Source organism: Gordionus sp. m RMFG-2023, chromosome 1 (genome assembly GCF_954871325.1).
Source record: "Gordionus sp. m RMFG-2023 chromosome 1, tfGorSpeb1-WG-v2, whole genome shotgun sequence".
NCBI classification, from domain to species: Eukaryota; Metazoa; Nematomorpha; class Gordioida; order Chordodea; family Parachordodidae; genus Gordionus; species Gordionus sp. m RMFG-2023.
This window is the reverse complement of record NC_088775.1, coordinates 18,978,667-18,998,784: the sequence shown is the minus strand read 5'-3', so window position 1 is coordinate 18,998,784 and position 20,118 is coordinate 18,978,667. Positions and strand designations below refer to the sequence as shown.

General features: G+C 28.8%; 1 protein-coding gene across 3 annotated transcripts in view; it reads right to left on the bottom strand.

Annotated features, from left to right (window-relative positions):
• The window catches only part of LOC135931563 (protein scylla-like), a 29,391-nt gene extending 12,200 nt beyond the window's left edge, over nucleotides 1-17,191 (bottom strand). Inside the window, exons 1-2 of one of the 3 annotated variants that reach the window (XM_065468784.1) lie at nucleotides 17,098-17,191; nucleotides 16,819-16,998 (exon numbers count right to left, since the gene is read on the bottom strand). In XM_065468784.1, coding sequence (XP_065324856.1) covers nucleotides 16,819-16,993 — 175 coding nt within the window. In that variant the 5' untranslated portion in view covers nucleotides 16,994-16,998; nucleotides 17,098-17,191. Of the gene's footprint in view, nucleotides 1-16,818; nucleotides 16,999-17,042 lie in introns of all 3 variants that reach the window. The other 2 variants (XM_065468783.1, XM_065468782.1) reach the window with 2 other exon arrangements.
• Nucleotides 17,192-20,118: the final 2,927 nt, after the last annotated feature.

The window sequence follows — 20,118 nt, the reverse complement described above, 5'->3', positions numbered from 1 at the left end:
TCAACCCCTATTCGGTCGACCCCCTTTCGATTTTTTTAAAATTTAGTAAACAAAAAGTTTAATTTAACTAAGAGATAGCCAAAATTTTAGCCTTCTGATATTTATATTTTTGGAGATAGTAGGGTTTAATGTGGCAAAAATGACGTATTTTTAACATTATCTGCTTTCATTCAATTAAGCATATCCTAAAAACTACATCATTGTAAATAACAAATTTAATATCCAAATTATGTGATTAAATATTTAGATCAAATTTTTTTTTTGATTTTTCCAATTTCCGGTCAAACGATTTTTTTAGAAAATACGACCTTCAATAACTCTTACTTTATATTTTTTTAAAAGGGACGCGGCCAGTTAAAGATATTTTCCCGAAAGGGCGTCTTTGTAAAAAATTATATAAGAGAAAATAACAATAAATGGGGATTTCGGTCAATTATAAAAATAAAATTGTCTATCGATAAAAGAAATTCAATTTTTTACATTATTTATGATTTATTATAAAATTATTTGCCCATATAACATGTATTTAATGAATATTCATAAAATATGTTCAACCAAGTTTAGAGTTCTTGAATATATGAATCAGAATATTGTGCATTTCATATATGGCGCCCTAAATATTAAAAATAATTGATTCAATATAAATAATCTAATATATAACACTTTTAAGATTATAATTTTTCGGTAGCGCATTAACTTTCTTGTGACGACAATGTATAATACGGCCAGTAGCAGTTAACGGTGAAACTATTGTTAAGATATGACATTTTGGCCAGTGAGTTTCTACTTGGAAATGTAAAGGAATTAGAAGGTTGGGTGTAATAACTTTATATATATTTCTTCCTGCTTATGATTTTTCCTCAAAACAAAGGCTAACCACCTATTAGAATCAAACACACGTTTTGTATCCTGATATATCTCCCAAATTATACTTTCATCATTATATATATAATATTTTATAGTTCTATTGAATTCGAATACATCTTACTTTGTCAAAATCACGGTGTAAATTTGTGTTCCAGGTATCGATCTAGTTTTTTTTCTCTGAATAATAGTTCTTCGTTATCATAATTTTTTTGGGTCATATATTCAAAATATATAATATTATCTTTAGCAAATTCGTAAAATTCATATTATGATGTTATTTGCTTTGAATAAGGCCATTGTAAACTTGCTATAATGGCTAATTTAACAGTGCCACCAATCCCATCACAAGCACTTTTTCTATGTAGCAGGAAAATGTCATTCCGCCTGTACCCCAAAATCCATCACATGATGGCAAATATTAATAAATTTTTTAAGATTTTTGTACTGTGCAGTGGATCCATCAAAATAAATTATTTTTTTTATTTGGCATACAAAATTTATTAATTAAAAAATTTACCAATGTTTTTGGAAAATAATGTACTGCTATTGCGTTGCAAAGATTCGGATATCATTACGTCATTTAGCAATAAATATTGGCATAATTATCTTTATAATAAATAACAAAAGAGTCAACAGTGGATTGAGCCCTATTTCAATGATAACTTTGTATTTCATCCTGAAGTATAAAGCTATAGTTTTTTTAAATTACATAAAATTAAATATTGGCTTCGTCTAAGTTCAATTTTAGATGGTTTGGATATAAAAGAATGGGGTAAAGATTTCATTTTTTCAAAAAAGGCATGGATAAATTTATCTACTGTGGTGATTGTTCCAAGAGTGGTTTAATTCCCACCCTGACTAACCCAAAATTTGTGAGGAGCCAAGAGAAAGCTAAGCATTATGAACAGTTTTTATATTAACTTGTTAAAACGTTGACCTCTACTCGATCGATGTCTAAAAAGGAGAGAAAAAGAAGGCAGAGATCGATGCAATCAGAGTATCTATGGAGGCCAGAAACGAACGATAAAGCCAACATTAGTTCTGGAAATGACGTTAGGAACGATAACAGAAATTATAAATAGACTTTCTGCCGTCGAAAACACCGTTGATTATGGAAAGTAGACCTGTCAAAGACACGAGGATACTATCGCTCAACGTTACCCATACGATGTTTCGCCAATCACTGATTATAGAACTCAGGGTGGAATCTATGGTGTCAGAAGAAGAGCTTAGAACCCTTAATATCATGGGAGAATCGGATAAACCTAGGTTGATCAGAATAGCAAAACACTTCTTAAATGCAATTTGCCTAGCAGAGAAATCACCTGGGTTTCAGCTAAAAGTAAGAGACGTATATGTTTCCGTCCTTGAAAATCGCAGTGAGGGAGTTCAAGGCTTACATGTCCCTGGAATTCCTGAGGGACATTGCTATCAAATCCCACGTCTATGCGAAGTCGATAGCCTAGGGCTGGGACCACATAAAGGGGGAAGCCCAAACAACGATGTATAAATTCGGAGGTCCGCCACCGATGATGCCGGAGACGCCCTTTCGTGCAAATCAAGCCTCTGGAGCAGGGCGAAAGGCGGGGTCAAAGAAACAAGGCTCTTTACCCCCTATGACGAGTCCAACCAACCTTCCACCAGCGCTAACTTTAACAATTCGTGATTTCCTCCACCCCCCCCCCCCACCCCCGACTTCGGGGTATCTCTGCCATCGGCCGTAACGAGGTCCGTCAGTGGATCAGGGATGTGAGGCGCCGAAGTTTTCACCTCACAAGAGAACAAGCCAGGATGACCGTGAGAAGGAAGACGACGACTCTAGTTTAGGAGGAGATTAAATAGTAGATCTCCCAGTTACGGAGCAATTGGATTTGAACGGGGAACCTATCATCATGGCGAACATATTCTCCAACAGGATTTCCCCATGCGGCGGTCCTACCACCGTCACCGCCGACGGTGGACAGCGCATCAATCAGAAGGTCCATAAGCTGCTTAGGCTAATGGGCGTCGACACCACGGAGAGCCTAGAAGTGGATTTACAGGTTAGATTGGGACTATCGGCTTCGATCCTGAAACCCCATTTACTAGGAGGATAGCATTGAGAGGATTTTTGACAATCAAGCTATCAACGATCACGGAGGATAATTTAAAAATCGTTTTATTCCGCTCGCCTCCAAATACGTCCCGATCACCACCCAGCTAATAGAGGCAGGGGTGAAAGAACAAACAGATATAGCATTTTGTACCCCTTATTACTAATTCCCAAGCAAGATGGAACTCCCAGAGTTATCTCGGATTTCCAAGAAATTTCATCAAATACCCATTCCGGTTAAAAACCATCCCTATGTTGGCAGTAGCCAGCAAAGCGACTAAAATCGATTTGAAATTAACCTTCTATTCTATTAGCGCAAAGTAGGAGACGATTCTTTGGGTTCGCTACATCGACAGCCAAATATCGATATAAAACCCTTCCGATAGAAGCTGGCTTCTCTCCTTACTCACTATAAAATATTGTATTGGACGTTTGTGCGAAGTCTGTCAAAAGAGCAAACTACTCGGTATATTTCGACATCATAATTTCCCATTCAACCGATCACTTTATGTTCCAGGATAAGATAGCATTCCTCGACACGGCAACGGCTTGGGGATTAAAGGTAAACGACACTACGGTTCTGTCTATTGATCCTCTATAAACACAGCCTGCAAACAATGGCCATAGAGCGAGGCTCGATTACATTATTTTCAAGAGTTTTCGCGCATTATTATGCTACCATGCTAAATACTGAGGAGGCTGCACCAATTGATTACTTAAAGGTGTACCCCAAAGCAGTGGTTGTAATAGCGGCACTAATGAAGCCCTATCCTTTCGTTTTTCAGGTGAATGCAGTCATAAACGTATACGCAATCACCCTCTCTAGTAACAGAGCCTAAACGTTAGTCAAAAAAGGTGGGGGGGGGGTCTAGATAGCCGACCTGCAAACATCTAGAAACAAGGATCATGCTATCAATCGGTTTCCTCGATTTTGTCCACTTAGCAAGGAAACAAACATAGATCGGATAACCTAGCGGATGAGTCTAGCAGATCCTGGATAGAAAAGGAGCGAGCTCACAACACCTTTCGAAGGTCTCCCCAGAATCGATGACGCGCTGCCATGCAGCGTCAACCCCAATCCAGGTGATCGATGAGATGGATGCCCTAAGAGAGGATGCGATAGCCAGCTTGGAAAGGGACTTCAACCCGGCCATCTTTGACGAAACCCTAAATTTGACGACGGATGACGCGTTAGAGAACACCGATGCGAGGATCACCACCAAGGAACAGTTTCAGGGCGTCGAGGGATGAGCACTCCCTCCCCCGCAATAGCCATATTCTTATATCATATATTCGTCTCATTTAAAATGAAGACAAAAATTTTCTTTCCAGAATTATACATCTTACTGAGTTCGGAAATTGGGCAAGGTAGACTGACAAGAACTAATGTTCTTTGCCTATATATAGGTATACGCAATGTTAAAATTATTCATTTTTATCAAATTAATTATTTTTTAAAAATATTGCGTAACAACCTCAACCTGACTTACCCAAATTTCCGAAAACCAAGGATCATAATATACTTATATATTTACAACATTTATATGTAGTTACTTTTTCAGCCGCATAGGCCTGTATATACTTTTTCAGCCGCGATTATAAAACCGTTTTTGTTATACTTTAGTTATATATTTATAAATAAACAATAAAGTTAAAAAACAGGCCCGGTGTGGCCATGGGATCAGGCCTTTTGGCGCTGGTAAAAAATCGACTTTAGAAATCCGATCCAATTTTAGTTTTGGATTATTTTATGATATTTATTTGTAATGATTTAAAATCAAATTATTAAAACTGGCTACAAATTTATTTGTTTAAAATGTAAAAAAAATATATCCTCAAATCAATCCAGTAGCTATAACCTCAAAAAACGGTAATAGGAAAAAACCCTCGGATTTTTTTTCCATATTTATAGAATTTGTCACAAGTAGCATTCTCAATTCCAAACACGTCGAATTGAGCCTCGATTTCCTCCAGAAACTTGAAACGTGAATCAGAGCACTCTATCCGACGAAGAACGCGAATCAGAGACCTCTATCCGACGAAGAACGCACAAATAATCAATGGGAAGGTTGGAATCATCGTTTTTCTAATCTGGTTGGTAATAAACAACCATCAATCTGGGTATTTATTTAAAAATGGAATGCGGGGTGGCTATCGATGAAACTAAACTTGAAAAATGGCGTGTAGATAGTTGCACCGAAAAAAAAATCGCAGTTATAATACCCAGATTCGGTTAAAGAAACTTTGCGAGGAATACCGTGATGGGGTGCGAAGCCTTCCAGATTTTATAAAAGCGATTTCCTTCAATATTCGATATCAATCAATATAATTATTATTCTAATATGTTATTTTTTCCCAGTACCAATTTGAACTTCAGCATTTTATCTTGTTTAAGCATTTTTTATGGAAGAATATGATTAATCTTTAAATAATGAATTAGGGCCTAAAGAAATTTAGCAGATTAATATAATATATTTTTAAAATATTTTTTTCTAAAATACTAATTTATCTATACATTATAAATATGAGTATATCCATTATAATCCAAATAAAAATATACCTATATTATTAGTAGGGATGTACCGATATTTTTTATCGGATCGGGCGGATATTTCAGGGCCGATATTTCACCTATTATAAAATATCGGTTATCGGCCAATATTATAAAATTTGCCAATCCGATCCGATATAAAATGGCGCCTTTAACATAAATAAAATGTTATAAATTTTTAAAAAAAGTTATATCTAAAATCATTTATTTTTATAAATAAAATCGAAATCCATATTTTTTAATAATAATTAATTAATAAACATTCTGCCATATTGTTATTTTTTTGCGCATTCTGTTTATAAAAGTGTGCGATAATCTCTTCAGAATCTGTTTTAGTGAAGCTGGTGATATTGACAGTTACCCGCAGGCTGATTTCTGATAAATTGGAAATTTTGATATTTCTAAAATGAAATCTTCATTAATGTTTAATATTATTTTAAATTTCATAATATATTTGTTTATTACTCATTATGTATATAGATCAATGTTGTTACTTATTATATAAAATTGATTTATATTAAAAATATTTTATATACTTTTAGGCAATAGAATTGAATATAAACAATAACTGATCATTATAATATATTTAAATGACATAAGTTATGGTATAATTAAATTATAGATGTTATACTAATAAAAAGTATATTACAAATTAAAACCATTGGTATCTTTACAGAATACAAAATTAGATATGATATCGGATCGGTTGTCGGCCGATATCAATTTAATATCTGGAATATCGGATCGGCCTCCAAAAAGTGGTATCGGTACACCCCTAATTATTAGGTAGTGTTGTTAAATGACTCATTTTGAGTTTGACCCGATTTTTAAAAACTGTTAACTCAATTTTTCATCCAGAAACGCAAGCCTGAAAAATTTGCTCATAGAAGGAACAAAGGTTTAGACAATATATTATCAAAATCTCGAGGCTTAAACAATATTTTTCTGGCTAAAATATTGAGTTAGCGGTTTTAAAAAATCAGCTCAAAACGAGCCGTTTAACAACACAATTATTAGGTCTTAAGTAAATTTATAAATATGAAAAAAAAATCCAGGGGTTTATTTTCCTGGGGGGTTTTTTTCCGGGATTCTCAAAAAACACCTAAAGGTAATTGTCATTTTTAAATTCTAATATTATTTATTTTATAAAAATATTATATTCATTGTAACAATTTTAAGGAAATAGGAAACCATCTAAATAATTTTTGTATAGGCGACACAACATCCAAATAATAATTCAATTCAAACCAAATTGATTAATAATGCACATGCCAATATTCCTCAAAACTGGCTGATAAAGTAATTGATTTTATAATTGATACAGTTCAACCAATGTCTTTGGTTGATAATCCAATTTACCATGATGATTAAAACTCTATCCCCTGGTACAACAATTTTATGTTGCCAGACACTAATGAATAAGATAACAGATAAAAAGTGATGAAAAATGCTCTAATGCTTAGTCATCAAAGAATGCCATATCTAAATTTGATAGCAACAGTAGATGCTCAAGGAGCCCTAAAAAAATGAAGATTTTAAAAGGGTATCAAGATCCACTTTTTATAAATGTCAAATTCTATGGAATAAGCTGAACAAATCTTCTCAGATAAATTTAAACAAAAATTAGGCAGGTATTTATTAACTCCTAACCACACTAGATGGGACTCAGTATACCACCCAATCAAATTAATAGCTCAGGATGAAAGAAGATTAGAAATGAATTTTCTCTGTGATAATGTTGGAATCCAATATATTAACGATGAAGAGCATACTTTTATAATAGAGTATACAGAGGTAATTCTAATTAAAATTATTCAATTTCATATCATTTTAATTTATTAGGTTATGCAATAGCTCTTTCCCTTGAAATTTTGGAAGGTGAGGATAATATGGAGATGGGGTTCCCACTTTAAGTATCCTAATTACAAAATTACAGAGATATGATAATCTAATCTTATGCCAGCCCCTAGTATACTCTATGTTAAAAAGCATTGAGAGAAGGTAAATAAATTGTTTTGATTTTGACTGAATAATTTATTCTAACTTAAATTTAAAAGCTAAAAATTTATAAAATTTTATGATTAAGATATATTTTAAATACACTATTTTTGTAAAGATTCCCCAATCTATATAATGATGATAATGTATTAGCTGCAATGATTCATCTTAATTTTAAACTAAACTGGCCATATATCAATTCCGATGATGCTAAAGAACAACATAGTAGGCTCATAGTAAAGTTGAATAGTCTCATACCTAACAAAGATGGCTTAGTTACAACCACAAAAATGACTTCCACTGATATTTTTTTTGAAATATAAGATAATATAATAGAAAATCCCCTTGACGCGTTTTTTAAATCTAAAAATACTCAAATAAAAATTTTAGATAATCTTTCTTATATTAAAAATATATATAAAAAATTAAATACTGCCCTACCCTCAAGTGCTAGTGTTGAGAGATTATTTAGTAAGGCAAAACTTATACTTTATGATCGTCGCTCTAGACTTGGGGATGAAATTATTGAAATCATTTTTTTATTAAAATGCAATAAAATAAATAAAAAATGAATATACCATAAATATTTATTTTTATAACATAATTTTTTTTATAGTCAAAACTAACTATATTTAAATATTATATATAAAAAATTAAATACTGCCCTACCCTCAAGTGCTAGTGTTGAGATTATTTAGTAAGGCAAAACTTATACTTTATGATCGTCGCTCTAGACTTGGGGATGAAATTATTGAAATCATTTTTTTATTAAAATGCAATAAAATAAATAAAAAATGAATATACCATAAATATTTATTTTTATAACATAATTTTTTTTATAGTCAAAACTAACTATATTTAAATATTATAAATGTTGATTTTTATATATTATTTACTATACAATTATATTATAAGCATTCTAAATTGTTTTGCGTGCTACCTTTTTTTGATGGGTAGCAAAAGTGGTAGCGCGCTACTTTTAATAACAACTCTAGTTACATACTAAAATTTTGGCTATTTCTTAATTACACTAACCTTTCTTTGCTTACCAAATTATAAAAAAATCGAAGAGGGTAAGCCGAAAATTTCATTTTTTGCTCAATTGACATGGAAATGACCCATAAAAGATTACTTGGAATTGATATTATTAATAATATGAGTAAGAGCTATTGAATTATTTTTAATACAATATTGATTTTCTTAAATAAATATAAATAAGCGATCTATATTTAAAAAAAATATACTCCTTTTGTTCCTAAATATAATAGTAATTCATTGAAACCGATGAATATAATACAGGTGGGATAAGCATGCAAGTTTATTTTTAATGAGTTAGGATATTCCTATCAAGGATTTATGTTTTATTTTTTGATATTTAACAGAACGAATCTGGCTATAATATCAATTTTTTTGAATAATGGATTACTTTTCTAATTGCTAGTAAATATGGTAAACTTTATATTTATATAAAATGTTCCTTTAGGATAATTTTTCGATGTATTCAAATCTGCCACTTCTTCTTATATTCTATCTTTTTAATTATGTGTGGGATATGTTTATATTTATTTTGGGACAAAAAAAATGTAAAGGTAAGATTTGCATCTATTTAAATAAAGTGAATGTGGTAAACCTGAAATAAAAATGTCAAGCGGGAAAATAAAACATGGAAAATCGTCAAGCGCAAAATACAGTATTAATAAATTTCATTCACCCAGGGTACGGGGTTGATGTTTTTAAAAATAATTTAAGATGTAACGAATTCAAGATGTATTTTAATCATCCATATTCACTAATAAATAACCATGTTTTTGTTATTCAATTTTAGAATTAATACTAAATATTCGACAAATTTTTTTTAAAAAAAAACTAGTCACGGAATTTAGAAGCAATTATTCATATTATTTTTCTCAAACAAAAATTCATTAAATATAAATTACAAAATTAGATGTAATTTTTTAAATTTAATAATAAAAAAAATTATAAAACTTATCTAACTTAAACAGAAAATAGATCTTTTTCCAGCGAGGTAATTATAATTGTGTAGCAAACTAGGACCTGCATCAGGCCTATTTTTTCAAACCGGCCCGATCCCGAAAGAAATTTATTTTCTTTGTCCCTAAATAATATTAAAAAATTCTCGCCCGGCCCGAATTTATTTAAAAAATCGTGCCAAATCCGGCCTGAATTTTTTAAAAAAAAATTAGGCCCTATACAGCCCGAACCCTAAATTATTTTTAAAAAATAGGTCGGGCTTTGCAGATCTCTAATGCAAACACTTCGACGATGTGAGCGAGAGTAAGTCAAATTCGTCATAAAATTAAAAGAGGGTTGGGATAGGAGAGGATAAGTTTTATCTGGTCTTCTTTTTTTGCGAAAAAACATGGAAGCGTTTAGTAATAATGACTAAAAAGTGTTATAATCTGCAGGCGCGTGCCAATCTGCTAAGGGTTGAGGTGCGAGTTTCATTTCTGTTTTCTTCAAAGTTAAGCTTATATTTTCAAATATAAAAATCAAAGGCTAAGGTTATTGAGGCTAAAAATAGAGAAAAATACTCAACAACACTTGAATACACCACAGCCATCAAATAGCATAATTTTTTTTGTTATATTATTATTTGTATGTACTCTGTTCCACATCCATAGTGAGCAAATCTTCATTCATTCATATTAAATAATATTATATTTTTTGTGGATAATCTATCAAAAAATTAATTACAATAAATAAATAATAATTAATAGTTTACATAAATATAAAAAATAGGTTAGGTATATACAATTATAAACTTTTTTTAAATAATATCACACAATTTGTTTATTTTTATAAAGATAGATTAAAGATATTTTCTTAATAATGATCTAATATTGTTAAGAATCCAAAAATGGATCAATTATTTAACGACTAAATAAAAAGATAATATAAAATTAATGATTCAGCATTTTATTAGGTATTTTCTACACTTGCATGTTGTGTATAAGAAAAAAAATCGATATAGTTATTTTATTACTTACTATATGTTTAATAAAAATGTTAACGGCAAAATGCGCAATAGTTGATAAATATGGCAAGTCTTGGCCAACGACATAAATACCCTAGACTGCTCATTAATTATTAAAATTTAACAAAAAAGTGCACATATAATAAGTCCATCATTGAAAGTTTTAATATGATATCTATCAAAAACATTTACTACAGTTGACTTCAATGTGAGCACACTTAAATGAAATGTAACGCCCCCTCCTATAAGAAATGAGTCCGGGAAATTTTAATCCTCTGAAACCTAACTTTTTAAATAAATGAAATTTTTTTTCCTCGTTCAAAGGGAAATTGAAAATATGAGGGGTTAATATTAAAAGCTTCATTATATAATTTTTTAAAATTTTTCGACTGTTGATATAATTTAAATATATCCTTTTATAAGTCCGATTCGGATTGAAAATCTGAATTATAAATCTAATTTATCAAGTATTTTAAAATATAAAATGCTGCCAATAAAGATATTGATATGGAATGATACAGGTAACAACAAAATTTCGATAAAAAAATGATATGTAGAATTTTCTTTTCCCAAATTTGGGGAATATTTTGAACTCAAATTTTTTTTAGTAGAGAATTTTAATTTCGATGTATAAAATGCCGGAGGATAATATCATCGAATAAATCATGTAGTTTCACACTGAAGAAACATCAAAATTATTCATATTTATTAAACTTATTACTATTTTAAATTTAAAATATCTACACTTTAAATTTCTGAGAGATTGAAGAGTATATCAATAATGTTGGTGTACTCGAAGTGGCTGCATCCAGATCTAATTTAATTCAGACCAAATTGATTAATCATTAGTACTATGTGTTTCTCAAGAATTGGCTGACTCATAAACAATTATAATTGATACGGTTCCGCCAATTTACTTGGTCAATAATCCCTTGTTTATCAATACAAAAAAATTAACATCTAGTACCAAGATATTTTGCCGGTAGACATTGATGGCAAGAATTCTAGCTAATTTTTAAGAAGTCTTTAATATTAGATCTATCAGATACTTACTATTAGATCTATCAGATACTTACTAACATTTGCAAAAATCCGATTGTCGGACTCATGATAAAAGGTCAAAAGTATTTATATTATATAATCTATTAATGTTTTTAAAGCTTATTTAGGAGTAGCTGGCCATTGGCTATAGCCTGCGACATTAAAATAAAAATCGGAGGCATTCGCTCTAAAGGATAATTGACTGCCAGATTCGTGATGTACGTGCAATATTATTTTAGACATCAATAAGTCTTTAAAATTCAGAACAAGGGTGATGATGATAACATGTTAAGGACCATTCACCCTAGTATTGGCTTTATAGGATCCAAACGACAACTAGAAAGGCTACATTGATAAAAGGTATATCAAGAACGTCACATACTATGGAGAATTTATTTGAAAGAAATGATAATACAATAAAAAAATTCCCTAGACGTTAAATCTAATTGAGTATTTTTAAATATGCATATAAAATTAAATACTGCATTACCCCCCCCCCCCCAAGTGCTAGTTGTCATCGATTATTTAGTAAAGCAAAGCTTATACTTTGTGATAGTCATTCTAGACTTAGGGATAATATTTAATTTAAGATAAAACAAAAATAAATTTTTTAATGTTTAGTCATATCATCATCTATAACGTTAACGCGTTACTTCCGTAGAGTTGCACTCTCAAAAAAGAGTGACGTTGGAAAATATTTTTTAGTCCCTACAAAAGAAAGTCGACATGTTTTTGAAAAAAATATATAACAAAAATATTTATGAGTATGTATTGTGAGTAGGCCTATTCAAAAACGAATTCGAATCGAATAGTGCATTATAACGAATCGAATAATTTACTATTCGTTTAGTACGAATAATAAAATCTACTATTTGAATTCGATTCGAATTATTCAAATTAATTTTTTTAATAAAATATATCTTACTCAAATATATTGACAAATTTGATTTCAAACAGAAAAATTATTATAATAAATAGGGGTGTACCGATACCACTTTGGGGGGCCGATCCGATCCGATATTCAATTGATATTGGCCGATTACCGATCGGATATCATATCTAATTTTTTATTCTGTAAAGATACCACTGGTTTTAATTTTTAATACTTTTTAGTATAACATCTATAATTTAACTATACTATAACAATATATTATTATCATCAGTTATAGTTTATATTTAATTCAATTGCAATTCTAAAAGTATATAAAATATATTGATAAATTATTTATATAATAAGTAAAACAAATATATTATGAAATTTGAAATAAATATTTAAATTAATATATCGAAGATTTCTAATTTACAATTTATCAGAGGTCAGTCTGACGTGATACTATCAATATTACTAGCTTCACTAAAAACAGATTCTGAAGAGATAATTACATATGGATTTCAATTTTATTTATAAAATTAAATGGTTTTTTAGATATAACTTTTTTGTAAATTTTATAATATTTTATTTTTGTTTAAAACGCCATTTTGTATCGGATCGGAAAATTTTATAATATTTACCGATAACCGATATTTTAAATGGGTGAAATATTGGCCAGATCCGATCCGATATAAAATATCGATACATCCCTAATAATAATTAATAAAAAATATGTAATCAATAATCTAATGATAAAAAAATATGTAATCAAGTTATAAACAAAATTAATATGTATATTATTATTTAATTCATAATTCTAAGCCAATTTTTAAGGCAAAGAGTTTTTCTTATATTTTCTTCCTTATATGACATGATTTTTTGACAATAAATTAGTTCCAACTAGAGGTGGGTGCGGACCTAATTTTGATGGCAATAAAAAAAAATTCACACCCATTCACGATTACCACTAAATAATTTTCGACCCGACCCGCCCGCTCACGAAAAACAATATTTTGATTCACGCCCGAAAATTCACGGTGTTTTTAAAATATTCAAAACGATTGCTATAATTTTACACTTTTTTGAATTTATTCTATTTACCTCTCTAATTTCATAATTCATATTAATAACAAAAAAATAAACACAATCTATAAATCGAAATTTATTTAGAAAAAGAAGAATGTCCATTTTTTTATTTCAATTGTGTTAGCCTTTCTTCTAATAAGAGATTGGCTACAGAAAATAACCTTTCACTAGAATCCGAATTTGCAGGAGCTGACAAAGTTTTACTCGCTGATTTTCTCAAAAAAGGAAATGAATATTCCTGCTTCCAAAACTTCAAAATATTGTCTTGTTATTTATCTTATATGAATCTTTTAAGTTCATCCTCACAGCTTTCATCGGTGATGTTGATGCTACATCAGAATAATCTAGAAATTATCTAAATTTTTTATTTAGAACCTTATGTAGTGGCTGTATAATAAATCTTTCTTGTAAAAAGAAATCTTGTTCTGTATTTTAAGGTTTTGATTATTATTGTATCACGTTCAGAAGGTTAACAAATAATTTTTGTTTCCATAAATTAACTTCATTTATTTTGGGACGAGAATCTGCTCTCAGATTATCCAGGTATTCTTTAAATATTGATAAAAATTTATTTAACTTGCGTATGGTGCTGATATCAATTGTGGCTAATCTATTTAATTCTTGCTTGCTAAAAAAGTACACCTATATTTCAGTAAATGATTTTAAGTCTGTATCATGATATATACAGAGTTCCATCTCGTCATTACATCTTGGTGGCTTAGTTTGCTATTAGCTGTAGATTGTTTGAAATATTATACTATTTTTTTTACACCATATATATTTAAGGCTATTTCAGTTAAATAATTGTCAAAAATATAATGCGTAATGTTATTTAGTATATGGTTTATATATGCTAGCGTTTCGTCATCTTTGAATGCACTTATAAGATTTGCCCCGTTATCAGTCACACAACTATACATTTATTTAAATAATTTTCTACTTCTGTGTATTCTTCTAAAATTAAATTGACTACACTTTTAATATTAAGGCCTGGTTTCATTTCCCTTGTGGCCGAAAAAAGAAGATTTTAATATGTCCTATAATTATCAAAAAACTACGATTTGTATAGTCATCCGTCCAAATATCAGTGGTTATGGACAAGCAATTAATATTTATCATGCTTTTAATCTTAAGTTTTATTTCATGGTATATTTTTGGACCTATAGTATTCATGTGAGTTTTCCGGTTCACAACTTTTATATTTTGTTATCCATAGTAACACCAACATTTATCTTTCTAGCTTGTAAAATCCTTTAAAATATAACTGACTTCTCTATAAAAAGTTCAAGCAAAATTTAGCATAAAGTCTCGCGATAAAAAACACCTAAACATAAAAAGAAAATAGAACTAACGAAATGATACCGGGTGTTGTTTATAAAATGCGGAAGATTTTTAGCATGTTCAAGCCTGGGAGAAATTTTTGGAAGGCCCGTCACGCTTAATAATTTAAAATTTATTCACACTCACACCGTGACACGATGAATCACGCGTAATTTCACGAACCACCTCTAGTTCCAACTAAGAAAAGTCGCTCACGCAGTTGATGTTCCTTGTATAGATAGATATTTCCTAGGTGTGAATGAAACCTATTATAATGATTAATAAGAGGGGATGTTGTTTTGCCTTTACATTTTATAATGCTCTTGAAATGATTGAGGCAGCCTTTTACCGTCTTTATTGATTTGATATTTCCATATAATCGTTCTTTTTGTGGGGAAATTTTGTCAACTTCAATATCAAGCATAACTATTTCATCAAGCATTCTCTTCTAACATAATTAGGCTACTAACAATAATTTATTGTAGAAATTTATTATATTTTTATATATCTTTGATTTGTGTAATTCTTCAATATAATTTATTATGAGATTCAAAAAATAAACTTTTCGTGAGATTCGAAAAATACAGCAAATAAAAATTTAAATATTGCTTTAATTTTCACTTCAAAGATTTTAAATTTTTGCTAGACTTTTTATAAACACATTACCAGTCAGATTGGAAGGTGCTCAAATAGAAATGACAAATGTTAGATTATTAAATATTCCGAATAATTCGTTTTATTCGAATCGAATAAATAATTATTCGTATTCGGATAAAACAAATAATTTATTATTCGTATTCGTAATTATTTGATTAGAATTTTTTTTGAATAGACCTAATTGTTAGTGATAGCTTTGATTTTAAGAATTCATTTAAAGAAAAATATAATAATATTGTGTATAATTGTCATAAAAATTAGGTGGAAAATATGACTTATCACATCAATCAGTAAAGATTTATAACAAAAAAAATAATATTTATTTAGCTACATTTAATTGTAGACAGAGAAAATTTAATAAATTTTTTAATTCAGTAAGTTACTCTAGGTAAAGGTAAACAATGACTAACTAACAAAATAAAAAGTTTCATTTTTATCAATAAAATAATTATTATTTTACCACCTATTTATAATTTAAAGGCAGAGAAGCTGCCACTAGATTTAAACTCTTCTCGGTAGGTAGTTACAGTGTCAATTTCTAAATATCAATTTTGAACCATTTGGTAGGCAGTGGTAAAAATATAGCTTGGTGTGAATATTTAAATGGGCCAAACTATTTAAGAAAAATGTTTATTTTAATAGCTAGTGATGCAAAGAAAAGAATAGTGGGAAAGGGTACAAAAAATCCCAAATTTGCCAAAAAATAAAATATTTTTTAGCTCATATTCTGTCCATTCCCAGACTTTTGATGAGGTTAGTCTGAACCCCACTCTCATGAACACAAATTATTTATTTTTATAGTTTTTTTTAAAATATAATTTTCTTAAAAAATATTTACCATCACCAAAAATATTGATTTTATTGTAAAAAATTATATCAATGGCATTGTTGGAAAAGACAAAAGTGTGCTTAGCACATCAACTTTTTCCAAAGTGGCTAAGTATTTAATGCAAGATTTTATATTTGTATCCATTCCTGATTTGATTTCATCAATATAATTTTATATAAAAACATTATTTTGTATTATGAAAATTTAATTCATTGGTTGATCATGATAACTTTAATGATATTGATAATTTTAATAAAGCTGAAAATTTCAGTATATAAATTTTATTAATAAATCCATTAAATCTCTAATAATATATATAATAAAACAATTTATGTCTTTCTTATTAATAGTTAATGTGATTTGTAATCAATTATTATTAACATAAAACTTATTTCTCCTATTATAAGTAATTTTACAGAAACACATATTTTTATAACAATACCTTATTAGACAGAGACTTTTAAAGCTAATGCCTATTAAATATACATTTTAATTGTTTTTTTTAATTAACCTTCAACCATCGTAGACAAAGACAATACGTCACTTGCTAGTGATGTTGAGGAACAGACCTTTGAGTTTTGGACTTGAATTAAGTTGCCCAACTTTAATAGAAATTTGTGAGATCTTGGTAATGAGCTGAGGTCTCCAGTGAACTCATATTGATTGTTAAATGGTAATGTGGCCATTGATTCTGTAAAATAAAAATATTAAGTTATACATATATTTAATTATTACTGTAAGTAAACTAATTTTACGTTGTGTGGAATATATTATATTAATTATTTATTACAAATAGAATTTGATAGTTTCGAAAAATAGCTAAAAAAATAGAATATTTTTATTTTGATTTTTCAAACAAAGATAATAAATAAATTTTAAAATAATAATAAATAAATACAACAAACAAACAAAATATAAAAAATCATTAAAATTATATAATAAACATCTGTTTATTAAATATCTTTGTTTATATGTATTTATGCTTTTCTTATGTTACATTACGAATTCTTGGAAAATGTTTTGAGAAGAAGGTGTGTATGTTTGTTTAATTAAGGAATCATTTTTTTGTTATAAAAATTGTCAAAATAAAATGACCTTGTATTTTTGAAAAAAATAATAAAATTCTAAAAATAGATATTAAATTTTAACTTATTAAAATATTTAATTATTGACTTTTTATCGTTTTATTAAATTTAATGTCAAACCTATCGGAAGGCACGAAGACCTAACTAGGGATATTTTCTTATGCGAGTGTCATCGATTAAAGTTTTTTTTAAGATAGATTTCTAAGCTGGCCCGAAATTTGTATGCCTTTTCAGATCCAGTCGGCCAATTTCAATTTTAGGACCGAGTAAAGAATTAAATGAAATATCTATATATAATCACCGTAATCAAGAAATGAACGTTTTCGTATATCCTTAATGTTCATTTTTATTTCTCATCAACTTTCCTATCTTAATGTTAATTTTTATTTTTCTCATCAATTATCTTCTTAATGTTAATTTTTATTTTTCCTTTCAACTTTCCTATCTTCTAAATGTTAAATAAATCGATGGAGACTATATCTCTCATAATGTTAAATTTTAAGATAATTTTTTGTATATAACGGGATTCAAACAGGGTTGCCATGTCTCCCCCCATCAGTGGGAGTCTCCCACAATTTTTTAGTTTACCCACATACATCTCACTCTCACAAAACTCCCACAATTAGAAATCTCCCACAAAAAGCTCCCACAATTTTTTAATTTCTCCCACATTTTTTTTTTAGCATTTTAATGTTTTTAATATATAAATAATAATTTTGAGAGACAGTATTTGATTATTTTTATATTTTTAAAATAAATTTTAAATATTTATTCGAAAAATATGTCTAGTTCTTTTATTTTATTTTTCCGCTCTAAAATATATTTTTTATTTAATTCTCCAATTCTCCACTTGACATTTTCAAAATTTTTGTGTTAGAAAGAATAGAAGTTAGAACAGTATGTATAATTATTATAAATATATTTTAAATTACTTAATATATTTTATATCGTTATCTAGAATTGCAGTGCTCCACTCGACATTTTCAAACTTTTTGTGTTAGAAGAATAGAACTTTTAGAAGTGGATATCCCATATACCAAACAGATTTAAGTAATAAAATGTTCTATTTTGCTAAAAAAAAATTTCGAGGATGAAATTTCAGAAGCATATTTGGGATTAGTTTCACATGTAGGAAATCTACTTCATGTAGTTAATATTCAGTTGCAATCAGAAGATTCTTTATTGATAAAGATTCACAAAATCATGCTACAGCTCTGTTCCAGTTAAAAATAGATAATAAATTTTATGGCGCTATTGCTAAAAATATCATATTAAAATGTTCAAATATTACTATAATTAACGTATTTTTAAATGAAGCAAATATTTTTATTAAGACAATTTTGGAATATTTACAATCAAGATTTGATTTTAATAACTCTATTTACAAGTGTATAAATATTATAACATTGGAACAGAAACCATCATTTGATGGTTTTTGTAATTTAATAAATATATTAAAATTACCGATAGAAATTGAAGCCTTGTTTGAAGAGATTGTAATTTTTTCCATTTTTTATGATTCGCCAGAATACTTAAAGTTAGATGGTCTAAAAGCAGAGGAGAAATGGGTGGAATTTTTTCGTAATAACGATAAATCCCCATGTTTGGAAAAAATTTGCGAGTATGTTTTCTCCTTACCTCATTCTAATGCCTCATCGGAGCGCATTTTTAGCCTGATGAGGACTGCCTGGAGAAAGGAGAGAAATCGAATTGCTTTAACAACATTAGAGGCCGAGTTAATGGTTAAACAAAATTATAAAATGTCATGCCAGGAATTTTATAAATATCTTAATAACGACGGTAAACGTTTAGTTCCATTATTTAAATCTCAAATAAAATATAATTAACTATAACTATTTGACTTTCTATATTTTATAAAATCTTATTTATACATTTGCATAAAATCAAATAAATTTATTTTTTACATTGTAAAATTAATATTTTGAATATTTTGGCAAATCATAAAAATAAAGAAGCATTACAATCTCCTCAAACATGACATCATATTAAATCTTATTAATAATTATCCGATATAATAGTTATAATATTCTTACTTTGGTATTTCTGCAGCATAATTTAGTGATCCTTTATTAAATTATATTCTTATAATTGCAACTGCATATTAACAGCATATAGTAGATTTCCTATATGTAAAATTCCTAAATATACTTCTGCCATTTATTTTTGAAAATTTTTTTCAAAATATTAGGACAGCTTTTATAATATATATATTTTTTAAAGGTTTGTAAAATTTTAAAATTCTACGATGGCGCATATTAGGAGAAACCTGTCAACCAACATTATGCTGACTCAATTCTGTAAATACACTTTGGTTTTTGCAAATTCACTGAGGAATTATCAGATCAGAAAGCTGCCATGTAATTCATTGGTAATGCCAAATCTGCCATATTTACCATTATATATGGTTAGCTATGTCTTTGGATATTTCATATCTGGAGAAAATTTTTTTAATAGTTTTATTTAAATGACATTAATTTTGTTGAAATAGGAAAGGATCAAGGGAAATGTTTTGATATCTCCTTATTAGATGCATCTGTTAGAATTGCATATGTTTGCACATCTTTCAAATCGTCAGGAATAGACCTTCTGGATTTATATCCTAAAACATTGATGATAGCCTTGCTCATTTGTGTTCTACAAAGTATACTTTTCATTTATATTAGTCGTTAAATATTATGGGGAAAGATTCTACCAACATTGTGATG